General features: G+C 48.4%; 1 protein-coding gene across 1 annotated transcript in view; it reads right to left on the bottom strand.

The window, feature by feature from the left end:
• Positions 1 to 4,094: 4,094 nt before the first annotated feature.
• IFNGR2 (interferon gamma receptor 2) overlaps positions 4,095 to 23,100 on the bottom strand; it is a 33,920-nt gene continuing 14,914 nt past the window's right edge. The window contains exons 3-7 of the mRNA XM_055421243.2: positions 18,119 to 18,327; positions 13,798 to 13,943; positions 9,726 to 9,885; positions 8,866 to 9,023; positions 4,095 to 4,955 (exon numbers count right to left, since the gene is read on the bottom strand). Coding sequence (XP_055277218.1) covers positions 4,773 to 4,955; positions 8,866 to 9,023; positions 9,726 to 9,885; positions 13,798 to 13,943; positions 18,119 to 18,327 — 856 coding nt within the window. The 3' untranslated portion in view covers positions 4,095 to 4,772. The remainder of the gene's footprint in view (positions 4,956 to 8,865; positions 9,024 to 9,725; positions 9,886 to 13,797; positions 13,944 to 18,118; positions 18,328 to 23,100) is intronic.

The following is a 23,100-nucleotide window of genomic DNA, read 5'->3' on the forward strand; positions in this document are numbered from 1 at the left end:
CTCCAAAATCACTGCAGCTGCTGACTGCAGCCATGAAAGTAAAAGACACTTGCTCCTTGGAAGGAAAGCTATGACCAACCTAGACCAACCAACAACCTATTATAAAGCAGAGACATTACTTTGCCCACAAAGGTCCATCTAGTCAAAGGTATAGTTTTTCAAGTAGTCACGTATGGATGTGAGAGTTGGACTGTGCAGAAAGCTGAGCACCAAAGAATTGATGCTTTTGAACTGTGGTGTTGGAGAAGACTCCTGGGAGTCCCTTGGACTGCAAGGAGATCCAACCAGTCCATCCTAAAGGAAATCAGTCCTGAATATTCATTGGAAGGACTGATGCTAAAGCTGAAGCTCCAATACTTTGGCCACCTGATGCGAAGAACTGACTGATTGAAAAAGATCCTGATGCTGGGAAAGATTGAAGGCAGGAGGAGAAGGGGACGACAGAGGATGAGATGGTTAATCGGCATCACCGACTCAATGGACATAAGTTTAAGTAAACTCTGGGAGCTGGTGATGGACAGGGAAGCCTGGCGTGTTACAGTGCATGGGGTCGCAAAGAGTTGGATGACTGAGCAACTGAACTGAACATTCCACTATATATATATACCACATCTTTATCCATTCCTCTGTCAGTGGGCATTTAGGTTTCAACTAGATATATCTTTGTAAAGAAACCCTGGGGGTCTGCCTCACCCCCTTTTTTAATAAATGGGGGAGGGGGCCCGGAGAAGCCCCTCCTACCTGTATTCTGTTAGCAGGATGAGATTTTAGGCGGCATCCTTCTCAGTCTTCCTGGAGCGCCTGTGAGCAGCACCGACCAGCTCCCTCCACCGGCCGGGTGCGGCGCCCTGTGGGTTGGCGCCCTCCTGACGCAGCTGGCCATCCTCAGTCACTACAGACTGGAAGCAAGGAGGGCGAGGTGACTTCCACCATGTTCCCATCAGAGGGCTGTCACTTCTTCGGAGAGCCTGTGAGCACACCAAGGAGCCGGAGGCCTGACTGCTCCATGGGAAGATGCCTGTGTGGATTCACACTGTCACCAAACAGTAGGGACGGTTTAGGAGGTTCTTGCCTAAAACACAGGCTTTCTGGCATAAAGCACCTTTATTCTGGAGAGCCCTGGAGCCCCTTAGGGATACACAGTTGTTTTCCGGTACCCGAAAGCAGTGTAACTTAGTGGCTATGCAGACTTTTAAACATCCTATTAACTGAGATAAATGATGGTGAATGAAATTGAAGTCAACAAAGACAGATGCCCCAAGTACAGGCTAGGACCCGAGCTGTTCTCCACACGGGCAGTTTCTGAGTGAGACGGTAGCTGTGGTTTTTGCAGCCAGTGAGCGAACATCAGCGGGTGACCTACGGATGCAGACAGTCTCCCTTCTCTGCCTGTCCCTCACCCCCACGCCCCACCTGGTCTCCCCTCTGCACCCTCATGCCCATCAGCTCCTCATCCTGCTGGCCTTGGTGCCACCCAGAGCAGGAGGGGCTGCTTCCTCTCCCATGGCCCCGCGCTGTACCCCCAACCCCCACTCCCCAACCCCCGACATCCCCCTACCCCCCCACCCCACCTGCAATCTGTATGCTGAGCACTGTGGGACCCCCAGGGGGCGCCATTCACAATGAAGCCCCAGGACATCCTATGTTGACTTAAAACTCGGCACAAAACAAAGGGTATTGAAGGATGGGGCCTTTGTCTAATGCACATAGCAGTCATGTATGAGGTAGCAGTGGCCTTGATGCAACTCTCCCGTCATCTCTGGGTAACCTAGCACTGATCTAGGGCCTATGTTTCTCCATTAATTTTCCTACACCTAAATGATCTCCAGCCTTTCCTAGTACATATTCCATAATGTACTTTATAGAATACATGCAAGCATCAAATTCCCCTCCTCCCATGTAATATATGACCCTTGAATTAAACAGTCTCAGCATCAAATGGGGTGGGGTCTTGTAGGGACCTTCTGTAACTGTATAAACCTAAATAGTGGGAGTGAGTCTGTTTTCTCCTATACAACATACACTTCATTGTACAGATCAGAGGTCATCAGACTCTTTCTGTAAGGGTTCAGGTGGTGAATATTTTAGGCTTCACAGGCAAACAAGCTCTTGCAACGATTCAGTTCAGCCTTGCGGCACAAAAGCAGCCACAGACTACACATACATTGAATGAGCGTCATTGGGTCTCAGTATCAGTTTACTTATGGGCTTCCCTGGTGGCGCAGCTGGTAAAGAATCTGCCTGCCATGTGGGAGACCTGGGTTCACTCCCTGGGTTGGGAAGATGCCCTGGAGAAGGGAAAGGCTACCCACTCCAGGATTCTGGCCTGGAGAATTCCACGGACTGTATAGTCCACAGGGTCGCAAAGAGTCGGACACAACTGAGCGACTTGCACTTTCACTGTGGACGTGCATGCATGGGTGCTCAGTCGCGTCTGACCCCTTGTGACCCCATGGACTGTAGTCCATCAGGCTCCTGTGTCCATGGGATTCTCCAGGCAAGAATCCTGGAGTGGGTTGCCATGCCCTTCTCCAGGGGATCTTCCTGACCCAGGGATCGAACTCCGGGTCTCCTGCACTGCAGGCAGATTCTTTACTGTCTGAGCTGCCGGGAAAGGAGTGGCCTAAATAATTTCTGTCCTCTCCTTCTGCATAACAGGCCAGCCCCACACTTACTGAGGAAGGGCGGGGAGGCCCCAAGAGGCCCTCGGTGAACCCAGTTGGGTGTCAGTGTAGCCCCTTCCCTACGCAAGCCTGGCCCCTGAGAGGCACCTGGTCAGAGTGCCGGCCCTGCACTTGAACTCTGAGTCTGTCACTCGCTGAAGCTGCCGCCTTCAACTAAGAAGGGCATTTCCGGGCCTGAACCCCACCCAGTCTGCCCCAGGACATTGGACTCTCTGCCTTGACCCAGTGCAGCCTCATCAGAATCTAGTCCCCATGACCAGCCTGCCTGCCCCTGACTAGCTGGCACTTCCTTTTATGGAGGGTGGCACAGAAGAGCTTATTCCTAAGTGTATCTGTCCCCCTTCCTGCTGGACTCACTTAGCCGGTTTTCTTCCTGCTGTACACACATCCTCCCCACCTCAACCAGCTGCATCGTATAGACCAGCAGAGGAAGCGCTCATATCCTCAATTTCCTGAATGGTTTGAGGGCAGTCTTTACAGTTGCCCTCTACTAACTCCGGGAGTTGGTGACGGACAGGGAAGCCTGGTGTGCTGCAGTCCATGGGGTCGCAGAGTCGGGCAGGACTGAACAACTGAATGACAACTCTTTCTCCAGCCCTGTCCCAACTCAAGGTGAACCTGACTGATAAAGTAGACATCTCATAAGGGGACTCCCCTGGGGTGGGTGTCCTTTCCTCTCTTGTCACCCTGGAGGGCAGGGGTCACAATGGCTGGTTAGAAAGTCAGCCCAAGGGCCAATTCCTCAGTAGAGGTAATAGCAGGCGGTTCCATCAACCAGTCCTAGGCACTTCAGGGACCTACCATCAGCATCTCTACTTCCCACTGCCAAGGTTAGGCTGCCCATGGGGGTTTTTTTCTGAAGCAGACCTTACGGCAACGTGTCACTTTCTGTGTGTTGGAGGGGAGGCGTGAAGCGATGCATCCATTTCCTAAACCTCAGGAATCAGGTAAATGGATTTTTAGCCCATCAATACTTGCCCCATGGGAAGAACAGCAGCCCAGCGGATACACTGTTGGCCACGAGCTCATCCACTTTACACGCCTTGCTCAACGTACGCCACACATCACGTACAAATGTGGTGCTGACCCAGCTGCTGCAAAACCCCCTGCCTAACTTGTCAAGCAGTCCAAGTTCTTGCTGTGTGGCCTCTGGCTGAGTCTGCTGGGCCTCATAGATAGCGTCATAGCAAAAAGCTGAAACTCTGCAGAAGAGGCTAAAATAAAGAAGGTGGAGAGGAGGCCTTCACATAGACTTTCACACGCCCGTTCGTTCATTTGCAGTTTCTGGCCGCACTCTGCAGCAATGTGGGATCTCAGCTCCCCGACCAGAGTCAAACCCGCCATCTCCAGCACCGGAAGCACGGCGTCTTAGCCACTGGGTCACCAGGCATGTCCCTACACAGGCTGATAAAAAGTTAGTGAAAGTCTTTTATTTCTAGTTTGGGGGGGAAAAATGTCCCTTAAATTACTATAAAACTATTTACAGGATTAATCACATTTTAAGCCAGGAGACTGGATGTCAAGGGCCACTCAGTGTCCTTTGATGGGAGAGTCTGGGACAGGTTCCGTGACCTGCCCAAAGGGCCCGAGGTCCTTGGCAGAACCAAGGAGAGGACCCCGTCTCCTGACCACCCAGCCCAGGCAACATCTGAAATATCACAGGGGTGTCACAGCCCATTTGCTAACAAATAATTACATGCCTTTTTAGTGTTTAAGCAAAAAAAAAATTTTTTTTGGTATGCAGAATCAGTCTAGAAACTTGCAAGATTTAGGCCTTGTGGCTCAGCTGGGAAAGAATCTGCATGCAATGCGGGAGACCCTGGTTCGATCCCTGGGTTGGGAAGATCCCCTGGGGAAGGGAAAGGCTACCCACTCCAGGATTCTGGCCTGGAGAATTCCATGGGTTGAATAGTCCCTGGGGTTGCAGAGTTGGACACGACTGAACGACTTTCACTGGTTAAAAAATTTTTTTTGTTTGTCTCTCCCAAAACTGACTTCTTCCCAAGCACCCCCGGGGTCTTTTTGTGACGAGACTAAGGAGCAAGTGGCTCCATCCAGTCCTGACAGGCACGTTGCAGCTTCCTTGGCTCAGACAACTCCTTCTGTGGGCTGGTGGCTCAGACCAGGGCTTTGGTTCAAAGTGCTTTGGGGACTCCCTTCTTGCTCATTCTCTGGAGACGTCACAACAGACACGGAATCCCAGGCGTCATCCTTTGGCGAGCTGTCCTTGTCCAGGGCGTCTAAGATGGGCTGAGCCGGATCCTTTAAATACTTGAAAAATTGAAAACCATTACTATAATTAGTCTGTAAGTTCCAGATACCAGACCTTTTGACTTCAGTTTGAGTTGGCCTAATCCTATATCATTTTGGTGTAACTTCCACTTCTGTCCACCAACGAAACAGCTTCAGAAACCTGCAAACCCCTCCTCTCCCTCAGGGCCAACCAAGGGGATGCTCTGAAAGTGTGTCAGGGGCGTAACTCGGGAAATGAAGTTCTGACTTGCTGCACTGGCTGGATGAGGGCTTGTGGGCTATTCCCCTGGAATGTCTCTGGAATTCTACCTTTTCAGGGAAGGAGGAAATGAAGCCTCCTGGTCATCTACAAGGTGAGGGTGAAGAGGGAAAGTTCACAGGCATTTGTTTCTCAGCTACCCCACCCACCAGGCGTTTCTGCTTTATATCACACACACATGGGTGCGGAGGATCTGCAGCAGGCAGCCATGGGCAGATGACAAAGTGCAGGTCCTTGAGGCGAAGTGCTGATGCACACCCTTAACGTGCTGTGTCTCTCCTGCCTCTGCTTTGGGCTTAGACATCAATTACCAAGTTACCAAGGGCTTCCCAGGTGGCTCAGCAGTAAAGAATCCACCTGCCAAAGCAGGAGACGCAGGTTCGACCCCTGGGTCAGGAAGATTCCCTGCAGGAGGGCATGGCATCCCACTCCGGTATTCTTGCCTGGGAAATCCCATGGACAGAGGAGCCTGGCGAGCTACAGTCCACAGGGGCCGCAGGGAAGTCAAACACTGATGAGTGACTCAACAACCACCACCGCCACAATCAAGTTACCAAGAAACGACTGTGTGGCTCTTGGGAATGCAGTCAGCCCAGAGCTGGCCGGTGAGCAGAGGAGCAGCGACGTGGCATGTGTGCTTGCGGAACCTCACAAATAAAATGCAGTCAGCTTAGTGCTGGCTGGTGAGCAGAGGAGCAGCAACATGTCATGTGCTCTTGCGAAACCTCAAAAATGCAAGTGAAACATGAGTCATTTTCTCATGTAACTTCAGTGACCTTTGATATAGACTTTTCACACTTTCCCAGGAAGGAAAGCGAATCGAAAGACTCTGTGTTTTAGGTTCAAGCCCCAAAGAAACGAGTAGCAGTAAATTCACTTACTGGGGCCCTGCTGCTAGTTGTACTGAGAGTTTTCTGTTTTGTTGGTTTTGTTTTTTAGTTTTCTGGCTTCATCTCACGGCATGCGGGATCTTAGTTCCCAGATCAGGAACTGAACCTGTGCTCCCTGCAGTGGAAGCGCAGAGGCTTCACCACTGGACCGCCAGGGAAGTCCCAAGACGGAGATTATTAATGCAAGTAAAACTCTGAGCTGACAGCTGTTCTGCTGTGACAGTATTAACCAGGAAAATTGGTTGCTGTTGTTGTTGCCGTTATTGTAGTTTTGTGGTAAGAACACCTAACTTGAGCTCTACTCTAACACATTTTGAAGTGCACGTGTGTGTTTAGTCGCTCAGTCGTGTCCAACTCTGCAACCTCACGGTTGCCCGCCACACTCCTCTGTCCATGGGATTTCCCAGGCAGGAATACTGGAGTGGGTTGCCATTCCCCTCTCCAGGGGATCTTCCCAATCCAGGGATTGAACCCGAGTCTCCTGTGCCTCCAGCATTGGTAGGTGGAATCTTTACCACCGAGCCACCTGGGAAGCCCCTTTAAGGGCACAACACAGTACTAATTATAGCACACTCTTGCACAGCAGAAACCAGAACTTACTCATCTCACATAACTGAAACTTCCTACCATTTGAAAGCAACGCCCCGCTCCCCTCTCCCCTCACCCCTGGTAACCACTGTGTTACTCTGCTTTTCTATGAGTTTGACTATTTTTCTACTTAGAGTCTTCACAGAAGCAGAATCCTACAGCATCTGTATGCAGGTCCCAGTAGGGAGTTCAATGTGTATTTCTCATGTCTGTGTCCTTTCAACAGCTCATGACATATGAAGGAAATCAAGTGACTACAGCTCTTTCTAGATTTAGTCTTTATAGACAAGATATAACAACATGGGATTCTGTTTCTAGTACTTTTATTCTGATTTTACTGAAGAATGATAAACCTCCAGAGGCAAACAGTTTTAAGTATTCTTCTATCAGCTAGCTTCTGATCCCAAGAATGTCCCAATGGCTCTGTCCTCAGAGGACCTGGCTGCCTCATGGAGCCTTGGGGAGGGGGGCTGTGGTGTGGCTGGGCAGGAAAACAAGACTTTCTGTAAGACCCACTGGGCTATAAAGAAGTCTGAGCACCAAAGAATTGATGCTTTCAAACTGGAGTGCTGGATAAAACTTTTGAGAATCCCTTGGACAGCAAGGAGATCAGCCAATCCTAAAGGAAATCAACCCTGAATATACATTGGAAGTTGGAAGGACTGGTGCTGAAGCTGAAGCTACAATACTTTGACCACCTGATGCAGAGTCGACTTGTTGGAAAAGATCCTGATGCTGGTAAAGACTGAGGGTAAGAGGATAAGCTGGTTGGATGGCATCACCGACTCAATGGACATGAGTTTGAGCAAACTCCGGGAGATGGTGAAGGACAGGAAGCCTGGTGTACTGCGGTTCATGGGGCTGCAAAGGGTTGGATGTGACTTAACAACTCAACGACAAGGGCCACACATTCCGCTTTTCTTTCTTAAATTCTTTAAAGCAACATGGCCTGTGCACTAGGCATGCAAGGCTTTGAGCTCATGGCTCTGGGTGTGTTTACTCTAGAATCCTCCTGCATGCACACTGTCTGACCCAAAGTACATGCTCTTGACTGCAGCCTCCACTGGTCCATGAGCTCCAGGCAGGCTCCCTGGGGGCAGTCTCCAAAAGCCTGGGATTGATGTGTTGTCTCCAGTAGGACCTACTGTGGCCAATCTCCTGGATGGGCCCAGATTAGGCCATCTTTTGGCCAACCTCATGCCATTAAAAAAAAAAAAAATTTTTAATTGTGGAAAAGTACATATAACATAGGGGGTTCTCTGGTGGCTCAGTGTAAAGAATCCACCTGCCAATGCAGGAGACACAGGTTCGATCCCTGGGTGGGGAAGATCCCCTGGAGGAGGAAATGGCAACCCTCTCCAGTCTTCTTGCCTGGAGAATCCCATGGACAGAGGAGTCTGGCGGGCTACAGTCCGTGGGGTCGCAAAGAGTTGGATGTGACCGAGCGACTAAACAACAGCAAACACCTGACATAAAATGTACTGTCTTGACCCTTTCTAAGTGTGCAGTTAAGTGGTGTGAAGTCTACTTAGATTGTTGTGCAACCATCACCATCTGTCTCTAGAACTTTTTTCATTTTGTTCACAGTAAAACTGAAACTGTCCCCGTTAAACGTGAACTCCCCATTTCCTCCCCCCGTCCAGACCCGGGCAACCTCTGTTCTACACTGTGGTTCTGTGAATGTGACTACTCTGAAGCGCTCGAACTGTGCAATCGTGTAGCATTTGTCATTTTGTAACTAGCATTTCCCTGACCGTAATGTCCTCAAGGTTCATCCCTATCGCAGCATGTCTCAGAAGTCCCTTCTTAAGGCTAACATTCCATTCATATGTGTATACCACATCTTTTCTGGGTGGGGGGTTGTGAATCATGAGGCTTGCACGAATCTTAGTTCCCTGACCAGGGAGTGAACCCCAAGGCCACGGCAGTGGAAGTGCCAAGTCCCAACCACTGGACCACCAGGAAGTCCCACCACGTTTCATTCATCCATTCACCTGTCAATGGACATTCGGGGAGTTTCTGCCTTTCACTATGGTGAATAATGCTGTCATGAAGATGAGTGTGCAAATAACCAAGTGCCACTTTTAACTCCAACCTCTGTGTCTGTGGCTCTGTCCACTATCCTACTCTTAGGTGTTACTGGGGCCAAGAAAGACTGACAAGTCACCCCTGTGGATGTGCACACACATACCTCTTCTATCTGTGATGGAATGCTTGGCGGAGAGTGAAACCAGTGTTTAACCAGGCCTCTGTACTTCAGAACCACGAAGAGACAGGACCCTACCACCACTGACAGCACCAAAAAGGTTGTTGCAGCGGCCAGGGTGTCTTGTTGAAGCTTGACAGAGGCTAGAGAGACAACCAAAAAATGAACAAGATGACACACACATGTTACAAACATCAGGTAACTTCTCATCCACCACTGCATAAATAAACTTGATGTCCCAGGAAAATGACCCAACCCTGTATGCTTTATTGAACTCTTGAGAGTCCCTTGGACTGCAAGGAGATCAAACCAGTCCATCCTAAAGGAAATCAGTCCTGAATATTCATTGGAAGGACTGATGATGAGGCTGAAGCTCCAATATTTTGGCCACCTGATGTGAAGAGCCAACTCACTGGAAAAGACCCTGATGCCGGGAAAGACTGAGGGCAGGAGAAGAAGGGGGAAACAGAGGATGAGATGGTTGGATGGCATCACTGACTCAATGGACATGAGTTTTAGCAAGCTCCAGGAGTTGGTGAAGGACAGGGAAGCCTGGCGTGCTGCAGTCCATGTGGTCGCAAAGAGCCGGACACGACTGAGTGACTGAACAGCAACAACAAAGGCAATCCTAAAACAAAGCAGGTGTTACCCGTCTGGCAGTTCTTGTTCTGGAGATTCCAGCACAGCCTCGTTATATCTACTGTGAATTGCTGTCTTAGCCCGTCCTCCCTGGACTCCCTACACTTACCACCACCCTTCACCGAAAAAGCAATTCCTGATTGCACTATTTTAGGAGTGTTCTGTTCCCAGCTCAGAAAGAAAGCACTTAGGAAAGCATACGTTACCATCTGCTGCTGTTTCGGAGCAAGATATGTTACTTAAATGTCCAGGTCGAGAGATGTTTTCTTTGGTCAAAAACAGTTCTGCCTTGACTTGAAAACAGTATACTCTTAAGGGTTTTAAATCATTCAATATGATGAAGTTGCTCCTGAAAGGGCGTGTCACCTGCGTGAAAAGCATCAACAATCGCACATGAAAATTACGCGCTCAGGTGTGGTCAAGGCCTTCCATCTTCTCCAGTGTTTCCCCAAGTTCACATTGAACACAATAACCAAAGAATAAGGCAATTCTGGTTGTAAAGAGACACAATACCAATTTTATACATATAATGCTTACAGCCGGCAAATTTCACGTGTGAAAACTGGGGAGCAGTGTTGAGAAACATGCTGATGCCATTGGCTGTGAGATCTGAAGCCCCATTGTAGCTATGGAGGGTGCAGAGCTGGAATTTAGCTTTCCAGGACGAAATTTTCTCCTTTGAAATGAACATTGTATATTTCATGGTTAGTCTCGTGTACAGCTTCAAGTTAGTCGATGAACAGAGGGAAAAGGGCATTCTAGGAAAGAATGTTCCTTGGGTTCCGAATCTGCTTCTGGTTATCGCTTCACTGTGCTGATTCCCTTTATAGTTTTGGTGAACATGTTCTTAGAGGTGTATGTCATCAGGGAAGAGTTGGGTCCCAGATTCTCAGAGGATCTTGTCCACTGTCTCCCTCCTGCCGTCACCTCCCTCCAGTTTGTCACCTCCGCATGTTCAGTCAATGGCCCCTCTCTCATTCTGGACAGTCACTATTCTACGGGGAAATGAGAAAAAGGCACCACGCACTATGGCAATACGGGATTTCTCCTAAAGGACTGCTTTCGTATTGGGAGATACAGTAGAAAACACTAGGGCTTCCCTGGTGGTGCTAGTGGTAAGGAACGCAGGAGACACAGGAGACGCAGGTTCGATCCTTAGGTCGGGAAGATCCCCTGGAGGAGGAAATAGCAATCCACTCCAGTATTCTTGCCTGGGGAATCCCATGGACAGAGGAGCCTGGCGGGCTACAGTCCATGCGGTCACAAAGAGTCGGACACGACTGAACACACACACACACACACAGAATACGCTACAACCATCTAAAATGGTGGTGTGTAACACATGCTTCATAATGTGGAGATAAAGTGGCTTATTATATACGTTGACTGAAAAAAAGGCAGATCATTCAACAGTATATAGGACATGATCTCATTTTTAAAAATACAAATGGTCATACTGTATTTGAACAGTAGGATTATAGATGATTCAAAACTTTTTCCCCTCCTGCTTAACAATGACTGCCAGGGCAGAGAAGAAACCATTTTTACTCATGACGCCTCGTAAAGCAATTTCAGGGAATTCCATGGTAGTCCAGTGGTTTAGGACTTGGCGCTATCACTGTCATGGCCTGTTCAATCCATGGTCGAGGAACTAAGTTCCTGCAAGCTGTGTGGCACAGCCAAAAATTTTTTTAAAATAAATAATTATTTTAAAAAAGGTAAATTTAAGGATAATATGCTTTTCTTAAAAAAATTACCTGTTTATGTGGCTGTGTCGGGTCTCAGCTCAGCACGTGGGCTCTGTCCTCGTGGCACACAGGCTTCATTGCCCTTCAGCATGTGGGATCTTAGTTCCCTGACCTGGGACCAAGCCCAGGTTCCCTGCCTTGGAAGGCAGATTCTTAAGCACTGGACCTCCAGGAGAGTCCCAACACTATTCTTTTTTGAGTTTATTTCAGCAGCCAGTTGGCTTTTCCAGAAGAATCACAGACTACAGAGAAGAGCTACCGTTCAGGCCTGAGACTACTGTCCTTAGAAAGGTCTTGTTTGCAAGGCTACCCAAGGCTGGCATCTGGGAACCGGGCTTTGAGGAGCGTCCCACCGATCCCTAAGTGACAAGGCTGTTTTAATATATAAATGATGCTTCTGACGCTGAATGCCTGCTCTCCCTCTGGGAGTCGGGAGCTCTGGTGTCTCTGCTGGGCCGAGGGTGCCTGTGTGACCAGCCCCCAGTACGAGCCCTGGGCACTGAGGCTCTCAGGAGCTTCTCTGGGAGATGCGATTTCACATACTCGGTCACACTTGTTGTCGGGGGAATTGAGTGTAGCCTGTGTGACGAGCGGAAGACTCCTGAAAGCTTCTGCCTGGATTCCTTCAGACTCTGCCCCCTGTGCCTCTTCCCTTTGCTGACTCTGTTCTGCGTCTTTTCTCTGTAATAAGTCACAGCCTTAAGTACAACTGGACACTGAGTCCCCGAGGATCCTTGGAGCAAATCTAGGGGTTGGGTTTGGGGACCCTTGACATATGGACTCACAGCTGGAATGGAGACCATATCAGTGGCTTTCAGAGTCACTTTAGCCGCAGAATCTTTTGCTCATGGAAGCCCAAAGCACAGATGCTCTGGTTGAAAGGGGAATCCCTCCCGGATTCTTCCAGACCGCCTCTGTTCCAGCTGACCAGACCTTTGAACTCAGATTTTGGGAAATGATTATTTCTTTCTTCCCTATTTGGTAAAAGTCTGCCCTTCGGTGAGTTTTGCCTTCCTCGGTGTTTTTACACTCAACGTAAAGAAACAGGGGCTTCCCTAGCTGGCAAGGAATCTGCCTGCAATGCAGGAGACCAGGGTTTGACCCCTGGGTTGGGAAGATGCCTTGGAGAAGGGAAAGGCTCCCCACTCCAGTATTCTGTCCTGGAGAATTCCATGGACTGTATAGTACACGGGGTCGCAAAGAGATGGACACACTGAGCGACTTTCACTTTCAGCAACGTGGGAGGAAAACAGCATGGGCCCTGGGGCTAGGCGTCTCCTCTGCTCACCATGGGCAGTCCGCACACTCGCTCTTCCCCCTCCGTGAAACTGGTGGATGGGAAGGCTAAAGGAAATGATGCATCCAAAGTGCCCGGCCCGGTGCCACACACAAAGAAAGCTCCAGATAAACATACAGTTCTTAAAATTCTTATGAAAATTAGAGTAATGTTGAACTTTGGAAATCAGGAGGTTCACACACGTAGTGAAACATCATTAAATGTAGCTTGAAGGGACTTCCCTGCCAGTCTAGCAGTTATGACTCTAGGCTTCCATGGCAGGGTGCACAGGTTCGATCCCTGGCTGGGGAACTAAGGCCCACCCCCCGTCTCACCTGCTGTCACACTGCATGCCCAGAAAATAGGGAAAAAAGTGCAGCTGGGATGATCAGACACTGGAGATGACTAAAGGCCATCAGTTTTTCCTTGTGCTTCACCAGGGCTGACCAGGCCTCTTTGCTCTGACCCCTCCTTTGTCAACCTTAACCTGCCCGAGCCCCTCACGTGGCCCCATTTCTCTTTTTTTAATTAATTATTTTAGTTTTATTTTGGCTGTGCTGGGTCTTTGTTGCGGTGCACGGGCTTGGTTGCCCTGCGGCATGTGGGAATCTTAGCTCCCCGACCAGGGGTTGAACGTGCGTCCCCTGCATTGGAAGGTGAATTCGTAGCCACTGGACCGCCAGGGGAGTCCCAGGCCCGCGTTTCTGATGGATCTGGGTGTGTGCAGTCCCCGGATGTGCCCAGCCTTCTCCAACCTGCTGGCCCTTATCCTTGGAGCACGCCCTCTTCTTGCCCTCACTGAGACTTTTCACCGATTTGCACCGCCTTCTTTGAAAACTATGCAGATCAGAGATGTCACACAGCTTAACCTTGCAGACTGCAGGAGTTGAAACACGCCCATGAGACCTTCCCAAACGCTGGAGTGTGGCAAAGACTCCCCGGGCGCCGGCTGAATCCAGACCCAGACCGCGGGGACTGTGTGATGCGAGGCAGAGAGGGCCCTCCAGATGGGGCTTGGCTCTAAGGGTGCACTGGGATGCCCTGGTGTCCTTGGCCATTTTAGTTTCCTTTTGGCTGAGCAGAGCAGCTTGTGGGATCTTAGTTCCCTGACCATGGGTTGAACCCACCAACTGCAATGGGAGCTCAGAGTCTCAAGCACTGGACGGCCAGGGAAATCCCCTCCTTGGCATTTCGTTTGCTACCCAGAAACTCCAAAGAAAAGAACATCAAAAACAAAGAAGAACATGCTCTTGCCTGTGTGCCTCCCGCCTCCTCCCAGTAGTAGACATAATACACAAAAAAGGCCTCGGAGGCACGGACATTGAAGGGAGCAGAAAGGCTGATGATGAGGGAGCCTTCTTCTGGGGTCACCCGGATGTTTTCTGGAGGCCCGATGGTAACTGAAACAGAAGTACAAACGAGATCCATCAATCTATGTAGACACATGTGTGTACATACATGTGTATACATATATACTGTGCAGTGCTGAGTTGCTTTCGTGGCCAACTCTTTGAGACCCCATGGACTGTAGGACTGTAGCCCACCAGGCTCCTCTGTCCATGGGATTCTCCAGGCAAGAATATACTGGAGTGGGTTGCTATTTCCTGCTCCAGGGGATCTTCCCAACCAGGGAATGAACCTGTGTCTCCTGCGTCTCCTGCGCTAGCAGGCGGATTCTTTACCAGAGGTCTTTCTGCCATACGCTACGCTAGTAACATGTTTTATATGCCAGCTTTATCAGGTTTCCAGAGAGCTGGAAGGTTAACCAAAGGTCAAATTTCCATGAAGAGAGGGAAGAGATTTTGTTAGCTCCTACCTTCTCTATATATTTTCTTTTTGTTACATATTTTATATGTAAATAAAAGTGGTGTTTACCAACCTTTAAATACATTTCTCTTTTAGCTTTTCCCAATAGGACACTTAAACATAATAACTGAGAAACACTGCTGTCATAAGGGCTTCCCCAGTGGCTGGGGGTAAAGAGCCTGCCTGCATTGTAGGAGACTTGCAGGAGATGTGGGTTTGATCCGTGGGTCAGGAAGATGCCCTGGAGAAGGAGGTGGCAACCCACCCCAGCCTGGAAAAACCCACGGACAGAGGAGCCTGGCAGGCTACCATCCAGGGGATTGAGGACTGAGCGACTAAACAACAACACTATCATAAATCTGTTTGGTGAGACTTTTCATGCACTGGAATACATATCACTGGAGAGCCAAGTGCTGTGATTCTGGTACACGATAGAAGAAAGACTATAGCATTTATTAAGTAAGCATCCAAACTGTATAATTAACCAGAGGAACTCAGATCAAAGAACAGGTCGTGTGCTCCAAGTTCTTAGGGGTCTGTTTCTGCGTGTTTGACACGCACGCTGGGAACTGTCACCTGTTCACGAGAAGGGGGCTGGCTTTCTCTCTCGCCTCCACGCCCCACCCTGGGCTCTCCCGGGCTGGGGAGGGTTAGGCAGGTGGTCTGGCCACCTTTCTCTCTGGGGGAAAGTAACTGGTCCACGCAGGGCCTGCACTCTTGCCTTCTCACCTCCTTTGTCCTGGTGAAGGAACTAGATCCAGACAGATATGCTGTTGGGCAGGGCCCGTCTCAAGCCCCAGTGTTGTTTGCGGACTGGCCACAATGAACAGAAAAAGCTCTCACCACACCCGCTCACGGACACTGGCACGCACATCTTCAAGCTGCCCTTTAGACAACAAAGTCACCAGAGCACCGGTCAGCCTGCCCTTGTGCAGAGCCAGGCCCCTCCCCTGCTGAGCAGATTCTCTAGACTTTTCTGTGACTCACCCCAGGGAGTGGGTGTGCGTGACCAGATGACTACATCCCTTCACCACCAGGAATCTGATACCAACGTGATGAATCTGTCTCTCCAGGGTGGACAGTCTGCCTTCTCTCCAGGCCCAGAAGGAGGACCTGATAGATCTATGCAGTCACTACCGACAGCGGTGTCCACGGCCTGAGCGATCACTCTAAAGCTGGCAACACGAATTTTACATGCATGTCCGCACAGATCTGCAAGTAACAACCGTGGAAGGCCATGCCCATTTCTCAGAGCGGGCAACGGAAGCCCAGAGGGATGTGACCTGCCCAGAGTAACAACGAGTTAGGGGCAGCGTTGAGGTTTGAAACCAGGTTTACGTGATGCTAAAGCCTGCCCCCTTCAGCCACCGTCCCAACCCCTCTCCCCTCGAGCCCTCGGTAAAGCATCGTCACTCTGTTTACCCATCCTGACTTGACCACAAGTGCTGAAAGCAGCAACGGGCTCTGCAAACACCACTGGCTCGAAGTGACACTCTGCCAGGAACTTAATCAATGACACAGCTGCCCGACTCCGGCCGGGAAGACAGAGAGCAGCAGCTGGCTGACGGGGACTGTGACAGCACGACAGGTCCTGCTGCTGTCGCCACCGTTACATTGCCCTCTGCTCATCCCACTGAGGTGATGCTTCACAGTTCAGATATCTGGCGGCGCTCCATTCAAGGACAAAGGATGGGTCCACAGTAGATGACCAGCCGGCAGGGACCACACTGCCTTCTTGTCCCATCCTCAAACCGCTAGCAAAAACCACTGATTTTTTCCCCCCTTAGCTTCTTATTACAGGAAATTTCAAACACCCAGCAAGTAGAAGACTGTAGCCAAAGCGCACGTACTCGTCACCCAATTTTACATCGATCGTCGAGGCCCGGCCAGTTTTGTTTCTCCTTCACCTTGTGAGGACCACCTTGACCCTCCCACTCTCCAGATGGTTTGGGACAAATCTCAGACATTACATCACTGCATCTATAAGATATGTATCTCGAAAAGACCTGACCCCTCCCTTTAAAAAAATAAAATAACATTATAACATCTACAGTATGTGAAAAACAATTGCTTAGTAAGTCATCAAATATCTCGACAGCAATCACATTTCCTCAACTGTCTTATGCTTCTGTTGAGCTTGAATAAGGATCCCAAGAAGTTCCATACTTTGCATCTGTGTAGACAAGGGAGAATCATCAGGCATAGCTGACTATGTAAAAAATGAGTCGCTAAACCTGATGCCAAGAGCCGACTCATTGGAAAAGACCCTGATGCTGGAAAGATTGAGGGCAGGAGGAGAAGGGGACGACAGAGGATGAGATGGTCGGATGGCATCACCGACTCAACAGAGATGAGTTTGAGCAAGCTCCAGGAGATGGTGAAGGACAGGGAAGCCTGGTGTGTTGTGGTTTATGGGGCTGCAGGGAGTCGGACACGACTTAGTGATGGAACAATAACAAAAGGAACAAATCTATGAACTGGTGTTTGATGACTCTGATGCCCCCTTTCAATATCCGAGAGAACGTCTGTTCATTTAGTCATTCCATAGATCTGCTGGGCGACAGGTCAAGGCTGAATTAAGATCTTTCCTGAACATAAAAGAAGTTGTGCCAGGTGACAGTGACCAGTGAAGCCAATACACTATTAGTAGTATCCCCCTCAGCAGAGAGGTTGGCCAACTTTCTCAGTCAAGTGCCAGGGTGAATTGAGGCTCTGACCAGTCAGACAGCCCCAGCATAACTGCTTAGCTGGCCTGCTGCAGCAGGGAAGCAGCAATAGGCAGTGCATCAACAGATGGGGAAACTGTTCCGATAAAACTTTCTAAATTGAAGAATAGTTGATTTACAATACTGCGTTAGATTCAGCTGTGTGTATATATATATATATATATACCTTTGCATGCATGGTGCTAAATTATTTCATTCGTGTCCGACTCTGTGTGACCCCATGGACCATAGCCCGCCAGGCTCCTCTGTCTGTGGGATTCTCCAAGTAAGAATGCTGGAGTGGGTTGCTGTGCCCTCCTCCAGGGGATCTTCCCAACTCAGGGATCGAACCTGTGTGTCTTACGTCTCCTGCAGTATCAGGTGGGTTCTTTACCACTAGCGCTACCTGGGAAACCCATATATACATTCTTTCTGATTCTTTTCCACTACAGGTTATTTTAAGTCCCCTGTGCTACAGAGTAGGTCCCTGCTGTTTACCTGTTTTGTATATAGCAGTGTGCATCTCTTAATCCCACACTCCTAATTTACTCTCCCCTTTTCTACTTTGGTAACCTTAAATTTGTTTTTGATGTCTGCGAGTCTGTTTTATAAGTAAGTTAATTTGTATTATAGTTTTAAATTCCCCATGTAAGTAATATCATATACTATCTATCTTTCGCTGTCTGGCTTACTTCATTTCGTGTGATAATCTCTAGGTCTACCCACATTGCTGCAAACGGCATTATTCCCTTCTTTTTTATGGCTGAGTAATATTCCATTATGTATGCATATGCAGACACACCACAGTTCTGATAAAACTTTATTTACAAACACAGGTCAGTGGCTGGATTTGACCTGCAGGCTGTGGTTTGGTGACTCCCTAGTGTAGCAAATCACCCTCCCCTAGCCCCAGCCTCTGTGGACAGTACTCTGGTTTGACCATCACACCCACCTGGGTGCTGGTTATGTAGGCTGAGAGGCAGGACTTAGGGGCATGGAGTCAGTACCGCTTAGCAAAGAGCAAAGTGCAAACGTTAAAGGAATTTGTACCCAAGTCCCCTTACCATTCCGATAGTGTTCAAACCAAGGTGCTGTTGCCCAGGCAGAAATGAGGCCCCCCAGCTTAGCTTGAACACGTAAAGAGATGTTGAAATGCCAAGGGAACCCCTCCGAGAGGCTGTCTGCGGTAAAGTCACACTCTGTCCTGGTGAGGTTTATACAATCCACCTTGCCATCTTCTTTGCTGACATTATACCAGTTACTGCTGGTGCTGCTGCAAATGGAAAAAAGGATTTCACTTAGCAGAAATCTCTCTTTGATCACACATCACAGTTCCCCCAAGGTTGAGTTGAAAAAAAAATTTTGTTTTCTTTGAGATATTCCTTGCATACCACACACTGCACTCACTTAAGGGGACAGTTCAATGGCTTTCAGTATACACGCAGGGTGGTGCAACCCTCCCCACACCCATTTTAGAATATTTTCCTCATCCCATAAACAACCCCCATGCTTAGAGCATCACTCTCGATTTCCCCCAATCCCTAAGCCCTAGGCTACCACCAATCTATTTCCTATCTCTAAGGATTTGCCTGTTCTGGACACTTCGTAGAAATGGGATCATAAATGAGGTGGTCTTTTGTGATTAGTGCCTTTCACTTAGCCTGTTTCACTTAGTGTGCTTTCAAGCGTGACACATGTTGTGGCACGCATCAGTACTTCATCCCCTCTTATGGCCGAGTTAACGTCCCACTGTGTATTTATCCACTCATGTGCTGACGGACAGGTGGGCTATCTTTTGGCTTATTCACTTTATGGCTACTGTGAATAATGCTAAGAATATTCACATATAAATTTTTGTGTGAAATTATGTTTCCAGTTCTCTGGGGTGTATACCCAGAAATGAACTTACCAGGTCACCTGGTTACTCTCTTTTTAACTGCTTTCCAAAGCAACTGCATCGTCTTATGTTCCCGGCCACAATGTATGAGGGTTCCAATTTCTCCATATCCTCACCAAGGCTTGTTATTATGACTTTTTTATTGAAGCCATTCAAGTATCTGTATTTTCTCTGGTGACTAATGATGTTGGATATCTTTTCATGTACTTACTGGCTATTTGAATATCTTCTTTGGAAAACTGTCTACTCAAATCCTGTGTCTCTATTTTGATTTGGCTATTTGCCTTTTAATTGCTGAGTTGTAAGAGTTTTTTTATATGATATATTCTGGATACAAGTCCCTTATTAGATATACAGTTTGCAAATATTTTCTCTCATTTTGTTCCACAGCCAATGTTAATACTTCAAACAGCCTCTGGAGCCCATGTCTTAGGAATGATACTGTGTTCATATAACCACACCCCAGCTTCTCACTGGTGTAAAGCTTTGTTTTCATCCATAGCTGCCCATTTAAAAAGAGTCATGGACTTCCCTGGTGGTACAGTGGATAGGAATCTGCCTGCCAATGCACAGGACAAGGGTTCGATCCCTGGTCTGGGGAGATTTCACATGCTGCGGAGCAACTAAGCCTGTGTGTGCCATAGGCTGCTGAGCCTGTGCTCTGGAGCCCGCCAGCCTCAAGTACCGAGCCCACGTGCTGCAACTACTGAAGTCTGCAAGCCTACAGCCCGTGGTCTCCAACAAGATAAGCAAGCACAACAAGAAGCCCACGCAACGCGACGAAGAGCAGCCCACTGCTCGTTGCAACTGGAGAACGCCTGCACAGCAACGAGGACCCAGTGCGACCAGAAAAGAATGAGTCACCCATTTAAAAGTAACGAGAGGCCTGCCCACAAGGGAAGCTCGCCGCCTGTAAGGCCGTGCATCCTTGTAAGTGAGAATGCGCCCCCTGAATTCCGATACACATGCCCACACGGAATTCTATTACTAATCCCCGATTCTGAGCTCTGTCCTTAGCTGACAGACTTGAGAAAAGGCAGAGAGGTGACTCCAGAAGCCTCAGTGGGGGCAGCAGGCAGTGTCCCCTCGAGAGACAGGCTGTGCCCTGGACAGCAACTCTGGCCTGGAAAGCAGGGCCAGGGGAGACAGGAGAGATGAGGCTGGGGTCACAGCCGCCGACCCTCACACACCACGTGGGTTTCTAAGGGTCTCTGACCCAGTGCGGAGACTCAGCTTCTGCTAAAGTGGCAGGTAACCCGATGAAAGAAATATCAATACGTGTGGCCAAGGCTTCCATGGAAGATGCCCACCAGGCTCACACACCACCGTACCCTGGAGTCCTGGGACCTAATTGGGAAGGGGATCACAAACCACAGGCGCCCCCTCTCAGACTGGGGGCTGTGCTACAGAAGCGGGTAAGTGATTTTTTTTAAGTTACACAGATACCTGAAGGTATTCTCACCTTCTCCCTGCCAATTCCAGCTGTTGATTAGCTGGGGAACTGACCTACCATGTTCCACCTCCTCCTCTCTCCTCCAAACTTGTCCCTTTCGGATTTATCCCAGGGATGCAAGGATTTTTTCCAATATCCGCAAATTAATCTGTGTCATACGCCACATCACCAAACTGAAGAACAAAAACCATACCATTGTCTCAATAGATCCAGAAAAAGCTTCTGACAAAACTTAACACCCATTTATCATAAAAAAACTCTCCAGGAGGTGGGCACAGAGGGAAAATATGGCAACACAATAAGGCCATTTATAACAAACCTACAGCTGACACCACATTCAGGGGTGAAAAGCCGAAAGTGTTTCCTCTAAGATCAGGGACAAGACAAGGATGTCCATCTCGCCACTTTTTTAAACACAGTTGCGGAAGTCCTAGCTACAGCAATCAGAGAAGAAATAAAAGGAATCCAAATTGGAAAAGAATAGGTTAAACTGTCACTGTTTGCAGATGACACGATACTACACACAGAAAATCCTAAAGATGCTACCAGAAAACTAGAGCTCATAAACGAACTTGGTAAAGTTGCAGGTTACAAAATTAATACACAGAAATCTGCTGCATTTCTGTATGTTCAGAACTACTGTTTCAAAGTGTTTCTTAAGAAGGGGGTTTAAAACAGCACAAACCATCCAAATTTAAATGACAGCTGACACTGTTGGCTCCCCATCTATTTGCAAAGGGTAAAAATAAATTGCTGTGGGCCCCATTTAAATGGATAATGCAATGAACACAGCCTCACAGCATGACACCACCCAGGCCTGGAGCCCCAGCCTCTTGCCCAAGTCTATGATGAATCAGCCAGTCTGAGCATTACCCAGCAAGTGGTCCTGGCTCCTGGCAATGGGCTCATATGGACAGCCTCAGCCCCCGAATTTGTCTAATTTTGAAAGCAACCTTAATCATGAGAGGGAACACAGCCTCATGATTAAACACGTGGACTCTAGAGCCAGATCACCCAGGTTCACACCCATTTACTTCACTTCTCTGTTCCCCAGTCTCCTTATCTGTAAGACGGGGATGAGCTACAGCATCTGATTCTCACTCAGTGCTGTGTTGAAGGTTGATCTGGTGGACGAAAGGAAAATGCCTGGTCCAGGGGCTGGGGTTTCTACTCAGTTCAGTTTAGTCGCTCAGTTGTGTCTTACTCTTTGCGACCCCATGGACTGCAGCACGCCAGGCTTCCTTGTCCATCACCAACTCCCAGAGTTTACGCAAACTCATGGAGTCAGTGATGCCATCCAACCATCTCATCCTCTGTCGTCTCCTTCTCCTCCTGCCCTCAATCTTTCCCAGCATCAGGGGCTTTTCCAATGAAAAGGTAGGGGTGCCTACTAAGCACCGTCTAAAAATATTTATTAAACACCTGAGCAACCAATGATTTCCCTGTTCACCTTCTGTGGCATCATTTCCAGAAATGACTAAGTAAGTCTGTCCCCTGTGAAGTCAGCAAGTCCTCTTCCAGAAATGGATGAAAACAGTCGGTGATTTCAGTCTGAGGACATTACTGTTAACGGCCACAGACTGTCAGCTCCACCACTCGTGAGTGGGGAGAAGTTAAAAGAATCACGAGTGACACCATACAACAAAACACAGGGTAAAAATGTTCACACTGAAAGAACTATACGGAAAATACTCAAACGCTTAACTGCATTCAGTTAAAAGGAAAGAAAAGAAAGGGAAGCAGGACGCAGACGCCTGCCCCCAGTCTCGTTTCCGTCTCACGCAGGTGCTGGCATATCTGCAAACAAGTCCATGTATTTAGAAAAAGTGTCTAGAGAGAAATACACTAAAATGAGAACAGTGATTTGTCTTGGACCCCAGGTTGCTTCAATTTTGTACTTTTTACTTTTCTGGGTTTTCCAGATTTTCTATAAAGAAGGTGCTTTGCTATTAAAATTAGAAAAAAGTGAAGTTAAGAAAAAAAGGGTTGGGAAGACTGGGGTGGGCAGGCCCTGGCGTGGCAAGAGGCCAGGTGGGGTGGGACCTCGAAAGGGCCCGGCTCTCTGCCTGCTTTTATTTTCAAGAAAAAACAGAAATTCCGTTCTTTTTTTAAAGTGAAATCTCCAGGTTTGTAAATGTTAACACTAGTTAGTAAAACAACAACAGCAACAACAACAAAAAACCACTGTGGGCTAAACGCAGACTCGAGGCCAGAGGATCTGACACCTCGGATTCAAACTTCAAATTTCCCCACAGTGTGTTCTACGTAATTTTGGCTTTGCTGGCATGACTGTCAAAAAATGAAGGCGCGTTCATATAAAGTTATAGCAATGTTTCCTGGAGAGAAACAGAATGGAAAGTTTAAAGTTACACAAGCCTCAGAATTAAATTACTTCATGTAACTAAAAGGTCCTAAACGTGTGAAAGTATCTAAAAACAGATCAGCAAAAAAAAAAATCAAAAGCCCTCTTCCACAATCAAGTCCGTAATTTGAAAAGAAAACATAAAAATTAGCCTCTGTTTGAGTTTTCATGACCCCTCAGCTTTTCCAGACAGGGATGATGTGTGAATGTGTGTGCACGCTAAGTCACTCAGTCGTGTCCGACTCTCTGTGACACCATGGACTTCAGCCCACCAGGCTCCTCTGTCCGTGGGATTCTCCAGAAAAGAATACTGGAGTGGGTTACCATTTCCTCC

Source organism: Moschus berezovskii, chromosome 1 (assembly GCF_049115385.1).
Source record: "Moschus berezovskii isolate FMDL1 chromosome 1, NW_MosBer_1.0, whole genome shotgun sequence".
Taxonomy (NCBI): Eukaryota; Metazoa; Chordata; class Mammalia; order Artiodactyla; family Moschidae; genus Moschus; species Moschus berezovskii.